The sequence below is a fragment of the Littorina saxatilis genome, linkage group LG3 (assembly GCF_037325665.1).
Source record: "Littorina saxatilis isolate snail1 linkage group LG3, US_GU_Lsax_2.0, whole genome shotgun sequence".
NCBI classification, from domain to species: Eukaryota; Metazoa; Mollusca; class Gastropoda; order Littorinimorpha; family Littorinidae; genus Littorina; species Littorina saxatilis.
Window position 1 is genome coordinate 31,544,265 of NC_090247.1, and position 10,000 is coordinate 31,554,264.

The 10,000-nt window shown below is 42.1% G+C and overlaps 1 protein-coding gene across 3 annotated transcripts in view; it reads left to right on the forward strand.

Moving 5' to 3' along the window:
• LOC138962158 (organic cation transporter protein-like) overlaps window positions 1–10,000 on the forward strand; it is a 29,242-nt gene that overhangs the window by 14,858 nt on the left and 4,384 nt on the right. Inside the window, exons 5-10 of one of the 3 annotated variants that reach the window (XR_011454420.1) lie at window positions 346–500; window positions 943–1,111; window positions 1,872–2,087; window positions 3,762–3,988; window positions 5,024–5,347; window positions 6,411–6,545. Coding sequence is in view for 2 of the 3 variants with exons in the window: in XM_070333885.1 (XP_070189986.1) it covers window positions 346–500; window positions 943–1,111; window positions 1,872–2,087; window positions 3,762–3,988; window positions 5,024–5,247 (991 nt within the window). In the remaining variant the exon portion in view is untranslated. Of the gene's footprint in view, window positions 1–345; window positions 501–942; window positions 1,112–1,871; window positions 2,088–3,761; window positions 3,989–5,023; window positions 6,593–10,000 lie in introns of those variants that run through there. The other 2 variants (XM_070333885.1, XM_070333884.1) reach the window with 2 other exon arrangements.

Consider the following 10,000-nt stretch of genomic DNA (forward strand, 5'->3'; position numbering starts at 1 on the left):
AATTGTGGAACTATGAGTTGGGACACTGAAGGGAGTGGGGGAAGGTACGGTTAGGGGGACTAGGGGTAATAGGGGACAGTCATTTGCCTTGACTTATTTTCCTAAGAAGAGCGTTTTCTGTGGAATATAAGGGAACAACTTGAAAATCTGCGTTTCCGTTGATCAAATTTGGTTTTTGGTATTGTCTTTGTTGTTTGTTTGTTTTTGAGTGGATGGGGGGGGGGGGGGTGGGGTGTGTGGTATCTGGGTTTTGTTTTGTGTTTGTAATCGTGAAACTCAATGAATTTATTTTTGGTGTAGAGGAAGAAGGAACTTTGTATGGAAACTACTTTATTTCTGACGCAGGTGGGGACGAAAGATAGCAATGATGCTGTCCATCGTGCTGCACGTGACGTCAGCGTTTGCTCTGACGTGGGCGAGGAATTACGTCATGCTGATGATCTTCAATGTCCCGCTGGGAATGTCCGTGTCGGGTTTCATCTGCTCATCTTTTGTTCTCAGTGAATATTTCTTCCTTACCGTTCCATATTTGAATACATGCTAAACGGGATCAACAGAACTATGCTAAATTTCACGCTATTGGACTTTTTCCTGTCGGACGAACGTTCTTAAAGGTACCTCCTTTCCTGCATAGACATCTTACAATAAAGATAGGTCCGTCCAGATTGGTGTTGAATTTCTGATAAACTGACTTTGTATTTGGCTTATTCTCATACAGTATGCTTTTTCATACAGGCACCAAGCTGGTTGGTCCAAGCTTGTATGGTCGGGGTATGGGTTTATGGTGGCCTGGTCTTACTGACGTACCGTTGACTCACAATACCATATGTCATACAGGTATGAAGTCGGTGGGTCCAAGCAAGCGAGTATGGCCGGGATACGGGATCATAGCAGCCTCGTATTTCTGACGCACCTCTGACTCATATTCTATATTTCACACAGGTATGGAGTTGGTAGGTCCAAGCAAGCGAGTGTGGCCGGGGTACGGGATCATGGCGGCCTGGTCAGTGGGAATGATGCTGCTGGCACCACTGGCCTACTGGCTGAGGGACTGGTCAAACCTCCAGCTGGCCACGGCCATCCTGGCTGCCCCTCTTCTCTCCTACTGGTGGTCAGTACAGTTACAGCTCTTCTTCTCGAAGCTTGTTTTGCTCTTATACTGCTTTAATTGCACGAAGAAACTTTTCTGCGAGGGTGTGCCTTTCTGTAGCATATAGCTTTGTTCGAAGATTTTCTGTTTTTGTGTGTGCCTATTTTCCTAAAAAATTAAATAGCATGGAGAGTAAATTGTGTGCTGCCCTACATGCCAACCGGCATAACGGGCAGTAAGTAAATAAGAGTAAATTTTTCTTTAGATCATATTTTCATGTTTTTGTTATATTTCAAGTAGAGCTATTCAGAGGTAATGTTTTGCTGTTATGTTTCTTCTCATGTATTGTCCTGAGGGGGTGTTTTTCGGTCTCGTTAACACGTAAGAAGAGTAGAACTGTTCGCCTCAGAAGTTGTCTTGCTTTTAGAAGAACTCGGAGCGAACAGTTAGTCTAATACGATGATTTATTGTAACATACTCTAGGAATAAGTACAGTAAGTTGGCAAACAGCAATGTGTCTTTTTTGCAAAGCTTTCAATCAGTCTATTCCTCTTTCGCTCTGCTTCTTTTAATTCTGGTTGTATGCAGAGTTCTTTTGAAAGGATGCATTGCAGTTGCTTATTCAGCCATTACGTCAAAATCCATGGGGGGGGGGGGGGGTTGGGAATGACCGAGTCATCATAAAGCTATTGAGTCACATATTGAGGAAAAGTACATGCAGAGTGCAAGACTTCACTGTTTGTTCGCTTCAAAATGAACGTATTCATTGCTCTGTGTACAGGTTGATTCCCGAGTCTCCACGCTGGCTGCTGAGCAAGAACCGCGTGTCAGACGCAGAGAGAATCGTAGCACGTGCGGCACGTGTCAACAAGGTCACGCTGCCCCCGGGCCTGCTGGAGAAGACGCACATGGGCATGCAGACTGCGAGCGTGCCGCTGTGGAAGGCCTGCTCCAACGTCAGGCTCTTCTTCAGGCATCTCATCATCTTCTTTGCTTGGTAGGCATCAGGGCTGAGGTGCTTGAAGCTGGACTGGGTGCCACCCAGCAAATCACGGATAGTGTTGTTTTTTAATAACTTTGTAAATCACTATTCACACAGATTTCCCAAACACTATGTTTTCTTTCCTATAACCACGCACTCACCATCAGATTCACCCTCCCGTTCTCACTCTCACACTACGACCAGGGTTGAGGTACACGATGCAAAACAGGGATTTGTTGGGTGAAATTGAGATTATGTTATATATGAAGTCTTATATCGCGCGCGTATCTCCAGACTCGGACTCAAGGCGCAGGGATCTATTTATGCCGTGTGAGATGGAATTTTTTACACAATACATCACGCATTCACATCGACCAGCAGATCGCAGCCATTTCGGCGCATATCCTACTTTTCACGGCCTATTATTCCAAGTCACACGGGTATTTTGGTGGACATTTTTTATCTATGCCTATACAATTTTGCCAGGAAAGACCCTTTTGTCAATCGTGGGATCTTTAACGTGCACACCCCAATGTAGTGTACACGAAGGGACCTCGGTTTTTCGTCTCATCCGAAAGACTAGCACTTGAACCCACCACCTAGGTTAGGAAAGGGGGGAGAAAATTGCTAACGCCCTGACCCAGGGTCGAACTCGCAACCTCTCGCTTCTGAGCGCAAGTGCGTTACCACTCGGCCACCCAAGAGCCCACACAAGAGATTAGTTGTGATTTACATCCAATCGGAACACGTTTGGGCGGCACCCAGTTTCGCTTCGTGCACCCTGGTCGTGGTTTGGGAGTAAGTGGTGAGCGTGTGGTTGTGTTGAAGAAATAACAGTGTTTGGAAAATCTGCCGCGAATAGTGCTTTGCAAAGTTTCTGAAAAACAACACGATCCATGATTCGCTAGAAATCTTTGTTTATATATATACGTGAATACCCAGTGTCTTCATATTTTCTCACATCTTCCAAAATTTCCCCCAGGACGCCCACAATTTCCCAGATAGTAATGCTCATTTGTCTCAGTCTGTGCGTTCTGATTCTTTTACCGTTCAAATGTTTTACTCTGGGTGTTCTGATTAATTTAATGTTTGTTTATTTGTCTCTTTGAGTTTGGGTTTATTCACTGCTCATATCTCAGACTCGGTGTGTCATAATTATCATCTTGAATCTATCTTATCTTTTTCCCCAGGTTTGTCTCAAGTTTGTACGACGGACGTTGGGACGTCAACCTGTAGGGCAGGGAAGCTCGTCTCAGCCAATCTAATTCCTATTGTGTACTCAAATCTGCTACTCCTTTTGTTTATCCCAGGTTTGTGTCAAGCCTGACGAAATACGGGCTCAGTTGAAACGTTTGGAAGCTAGGGGGCCGCGTGAATGTCAACGTGTCTTTGTCTGATCCTTCTTTTCTGCTTTTGTATTCTCTAGGTTTGTTTCCAGCCTCAGGTACTACGGGCTCAGTTGGAACGTTGGGAAGCTATATGGGTTAGAGTGAACGTCAACGTGTCTTTGTCTGATCCTTCTTTTGTATTCTCTAGGTTTGTGTCAAGCCTGACGTACTACGGGCTCAGTTGGAACGTTGGTAGGGGGCAGCGTATACGTAAACCTGGCTCCGTCAGGCCCAGTGAAACTCGTCTCAGTCTATCTAATCCTTATGTTCTCAAATCTGCTACTCGTTTTGTTTGTCCTAGGTTTGTGACAAGCACAACGTACTACGGACTCAGTTGGAATGTTGGAACCCTAGGGGGCAGTGTATACGTCAACCTGGCTTTGTCGGGAGCGGTGGAGCTGGTGTCTTTTGTCATCTGCATCCTCTTGCTGGACAGGATTGGACGCCGTGCCTTGTGCTGTGGACTGCTCATGATCGCTGGGGTCACGTGCACAGCCACCCTACTTCCGGTGCTGTATGCGCCCCCTTGTGAGTAGATTACGTTGGCCTGGCTCGCATGGTTATATGTTATATAGGTTATATGTATATATATGTGTGTTTGTTGGTTTGATGGTTTACGTTTTGGTTTTGTTTTCTGTGGGGGGGGGGGTGGGGGTGGGGTGGGGGGTGGTGTGGTGTGGGTGTGCGTCCGTGCATATATGTGTGCACGTGTGTGTTTGTTATATTTGGCTTTTTTCACCGGTTTTTGTATTTATGGAATATATGGTGTGGAATGATAAATGTACAGGGTGCAAACGAAATACTATGTTTTCTTTGTTGCTTTTGTTTACATGGCAGAAGTCATTCTAAAGTCGATACATAAATTGGATCAAAGATTTTCGGTCGATTCATATGTGTGCTAGCATTTTCAGAAATGTCGGGGGAACAGGTCTTAACTGTGAGCATATATTTCCAACTTATTGTTATATATATATATATATGTCACCAGCAATTATCATTACAGTTGGACCATTGAAGGAAAATAAATAGTAGTTAGAGACCGAATCTCAACAAAAATGGCATTATAATAACATTGTATGGAAATGTTTGTTACTGTTAGACATCAGGCTGAAAATTGACGCCCCCCCCCCCCCCCCCCCCCCCACAAGAAAAAAATATTGTTTAGCTAATAAACTGTAAACACCTTTGTCAAGAAATAAAGTGACATGTTTGTAGTCGATCACTTTTGACCTAAATTGTGATTGTTTTCATTATTAGCACTAAATTACGTGTTTTTTTATGCTTATCGTACTCTTGATCTTGCATGTTGGCTTTGCACGAGGATTCATTGGGAGTTCTGCTACACAACGGCATAATTATACATATCCCGTAAAATGTATTTTGCTTTGAGTGCATTCGGTGCAATTAAGATATTGCCCATGAGGTAATACTTTCATTTTTGTATTTGCCAAACGTTCATTATGTACAGTTCTGACTCTATCTTTTATTTTTTGCTCATGTGTACTGTTTATTTTTAGCACCACATTTCTTTGTATTTATTTGGTATGGTTTTTATTTTTGCAGATGATGTTCACTGGTGCTCAACGCTGTACAAGAATAATACATTTAGCATTAATACTTTGGTGCCTAGTAAACACTTACAGCAACTTATTTCTATAACTAACACTTTCACTCACAAAGAAAGTGCACTGACTACGCTAAACGTCATTAAGATGTGTAGACTCTTCTCGTTAAAACGAAAATGGGGGCTTTTTTCCCTGACATTGACGTCTACAGTGTCATTGTGAAAGTTGATCTGCGTATTCAAATTTCAAGGACCAATGAGAGAAAAGAAGAACAGGATTCATCAGTGGGCGACCTACTTCGGCAGACGTGACGTCACAAAAGGTGTAATTTCCATGATGACATCATTGAATGTTCACAGATCTGCAAGCTGTACCTCCAGCTGTGCTGAGTCTTCGCGGACATCCGGGACTTGTGAAAACACTCACTCCAGTGTTCTTTCTCCTGATAAAACTTTCATTAAGTTCTGATGAAACAAACATCTCGTGATGAACCTGTACTGCTAGACAAAACAGTTTTCTTTTCTTTGATTTTCTCTTTCTTTTGTTGATTCTAACAAGAAGGTGTTTCTGCTAGCAGCACAGGTTCACAGGCCAGTAGCCAATGAGTGAATCCAGCTTACGCTCATTATCATTTCCCCCCAAAATCGGCAATTTTCACAGCATTTTCCCGAAACAAAAGTAATCAATCTTTTCCCAAGCTCAAACGGTTGCACATGCTTTTTAAGACACCACAGCTTGCCAAGAATGACAATCTAAACAGAAGGATGTGAGTGTGTACAGATATTTCCTTACCCGTTCTGGACGAAAAAAAGTTTGAACTTCTCATACAAAAAACTCCTCTTCTGTCAAAGTCTTCCAGTTCCATTCGTTGTCGACGATATATGCACACAAATATCCATTTAGTCTCACTGGCTACGGGCTTAGGTTACTAGGATTCAGTCAGGCTGTTGACAACAAGAGACAAATACTTTGCTATCCTTCCCTTTTTTAGGCAGAATTTGAGAATCCAAGTTTCACGAACGCATACGCAAGAAACAAAGGGCAAAAAAAAAAACACCAGAACATTTCAGAAAATATTACTTTTCAGAGTTAACAAAATCCAAACCGTAATCCTTCATAAGTTATTTTTTCTTCACATCGAACATTAACAAAATCACCTCTCTTGTTCTGTCGTTGAAATTCCAGACTCCAAAAGCACCATACAACAAAACAATCAATCATCTAAGAACGAGGAAAAAGGCAACTATCCTATCTAAGAACAAGCACAAAAGTATTTGTCGTCGGTGGCCATGGTCACTTTTCGTTGTAAATATCTAGCTCAGTCAACAGCCTGGCTGAAATAGAGTAGAACTTTGTGTTAACTTGACCTCTGCTTTTTCTTACAGCCCTGCAGTGGGTGACCACAGTTCTGGCACTGACGGGCAAACTGGGCATCGCTGGAGCGTTTGGAACCATATACATCTTGTCATCAGAGCTCTTACCGACCGTCCTGCGAAACTCCGGAATGGGGGCTAGCTCCGTCTGCGCGCGCATTGGCGGGATTATTGCGCCTTACATCGCTAACATGGTTATTAAAAAACACTAGGCTTAGAAAATGAGAAACGGAGTGGGCTTCCCTTTTTTCATGCTTATTCAAATGGATGAGAATTGAAAAGTATATAGTTGGTATTATTCTTTCCCCTTACATGGTTATTAAATGTGACTCTCCACCACAAATAAGTCGCATGTCACCTTTGCATGATTTTCATATTTGTACATTTTCCTAAAGAGTTTTTTATGCTCCATCCAGTGGTGAAACCCGTTTTAGAAAAGGGCGAAAACTGTTTGAGTTATAAGCCTGTGACTAAGGTGACCCTCACACTGTTACCAGACACTCCCCGGACTTATATTAAGCCTAGCGCAGAACCGCGCGAGGTGACATGCGACTCATTTGGCGTGGTGGAGGGTCACAAATAATAAAAATGCTTAGAAATGAGAAACGGTGTGGGCTTTCCCTTTTATGGTTACTCAACAGAAGAAGAATTGAAAAACATTGGCGGAATTAACGTGCCTTACATCGCTAAACATGGTAGAAATGACGAAATATGAGACCCTCCACCACGGAATGAGTCGCATGTCACCTTTGCATGTGTGACAGGGGAGGCTACCGCTCCTTTCACAGCAGACTCTGCACCCGAGTTGTTGGCCTTTAAGTCAACACCGGTGGATTGTGGAATTCTGCTTGTGATGGGGTCTGGTGGTTTCTGATTGTCTGTATGTTCATGGAAACCTTCGGGTTTGCATGACAGTTTTTCATTTTCAATCCTGTTTGATTGCACTTCGCCTCCCGAGGTGATCGTAGTGTTTCGGCACTCGGTTACATCTGGCGTTGCGAGCAGGGATGGGACTCGGCATGATATGTTCAGGTAATGGCATAATATGACCACTGAACATTTTCGTGCTGTTCCCATTCTGCGAACTTGGGATGGACAGTGGTCCCCCGGTTCGGAACTTCGGGACGGAGTTCATTCAAACGGGGGCGATTGTGACAGGGGAGGCTACCGCTCCTTTCACAGCAGACTCTGCACCCGAGTTGTTGGCCTTTAAGTCAACACCGGTGGATTGTGGAATTCTGTTTGTGATGGGGTCTGGTGGTTTCCGATTGTCTGTATGTTCATGGAAACCTTCGGGTTTGCATAACAGTTTTTATAGGGCTAAGAAATTAGCCCTAACATTTTCAATCCTGTTTGATTGCACTTCGCCTCCCGAGGTGATCGTAGTGTTACGGCACTCGGTTACACATGATTTTCATATTTTTACATTTTCCTAAAGAGTTTTTTATGCTCTATCCAGTGGTGAAAACCGTTTTAGAAAAGAGCAAAAACTGTTTAAGTTATAAGCTCACACTGTTACCAGACACTCCCCGGACTTATATTAAGCCTAGCGCAGAACCGCGCGAGGTGACATGCGACTCATTTCGTGGTGGAGGGTCACATATGTTTTGTGCCAAATTGTGGTTATTAACTTGACAGAGTAATGGGGAACAGTCAGTTGATCAATTGTTTGAAGCTTATCTCGTTATCAGTATAGTCGTTTTGTAATCTCTTGAGAAAGTCCTGTGTGTAAATTACCACAAAAGAAAGCAAGAAGGAGTGATGCGAAGAGAAACAAAACGAAATGTGAAACTTAAGTAAAACTGGCCGGTTGGCTTATTACCAAACCTTTTGGGTAAAGTTTGAGGTGGAAGGGGGACATAAGCCGGGGTATGGAAGGTAGAGGGAGATGAGTGTGTGACTGTAAGTGGGTTGACAGGGTTTACAACACGGCGGCTTAGTTCTATTTACTTAAACTGCAAGATAAACTGTAAAAAGTTAAAGTAGATGCCTGGACATAAACCTTATGCCGAACGTCTCATTGTGTAACCTATGATTGTCCTAAGGTAAAACAAATAAAACAAGTCGCGTAAGGCGAAATTACTACATTTAGTCAAGCTGTGGAACTCACAGAATTAAACTGAACGCACTGCATTTGTTCACAATGACCGTAGTCCGCCGCTTGTGCAAAACAGAGTGAAACTGACGAGCTTGTTTAGCGCGGTAGTGGTTTCGCTGTGCTGCATAGCACGCTTTTCTGTACCTCTCTTCGTTTTAACTTTCTGAGCGTGTTTTTAATCCAAACATATCATATCTATATGTTTTTGGAATCAGGAACCGACAAGGAATAAGATGAAATTGTTTTTAAATCGATTTCGGAAATTTAATTTTGATCATAATAATTTTTATATTTTTAATTTTCAGAGCTTGTTTTTAATCCAAATATAACATATTTATATGTTTTTGGAATCAGGAAATGATGTAGAATAATATGAACGTAAATTTGGATCGTTTTATATAAAAAGAAAATGTATTACAATTTTCAGATTTTTAATGACCAAAGTCATTAATTAATTTTTAAGCCACCAAGCTGAAATGCAATACCGAAGTCCGGCCTTTGTCGAAGATTGCTTTACAAAAATTTCAATCAATTTGATTGAAAAATGAAAGTGTGACAGTGCCGCCTCAACTTTTACAAAAAAACGGATATGACGTCATCAAAGACATTTATCGCAAAAAATGAAAAAAAATGTCTGGGGATATCATACTCAGGAACTCTCATGTAAAATTTCATAAGATCGGTCTAGTGGTCCAGTAGTTTACTCTGAATCGCTCTACACACACAGACACACACACACACACACACACACACACACACACACACACACACACACACGCGCACACACACACAGATACACCACGACCCTCGTCTCAATTCCCTCTCTATGTTAAAACATATAGTCAAAACTTGACTAAATGTACATGTAACAAGTCGCGTAAGGCGAAAATACAACATTTAGTCAAGTAGCTGTCGAACTCACAGAATGAAACTGAACGCAATGCAACGCAGCAAGACCGTATACTCGTTGCATCGTCAGTCCACCGCTCACGGCATAGGCAGTGAAATTGACAAGAAGAGCGGGGTAGTAGTTGCGCTGAGAAGGATAGCACGCTTTTCTGTACCTCTCTTCGTTTTAACTTTCTGAGCGTGTTTTTAATCCAAACATATCATATCTATATGTTCTTGGAATCAGGAACCGACAAGGAATAAGATGAAAGTGTTTTTAAATTGATTTGAAAAATTTAATTTTGATAATAATTTTTATATATTTAATTTTCAGAGCTTGTTTTTAATCCGAATATAACATATGTATATGTTTTTGGAATCAGAAAATGATGGGGAATAAGGAGAACGTACATTTGGATCGTTTTATAAAAAAAATATTTTTTTTACAATTTTCAGATTTTTAATGACCAAAGTCATTAATTAATTTTTAAGCCACCAAGCTGAAATGCAATACCGAAGTCCGGGCTTCGTCGAAGATTACTTGACCAAAATTTCAACCAATTTGGTTGAAAAATGAGGGCGTGACAGTGCCGCCTCAACTTTCACGAAAAGCCGG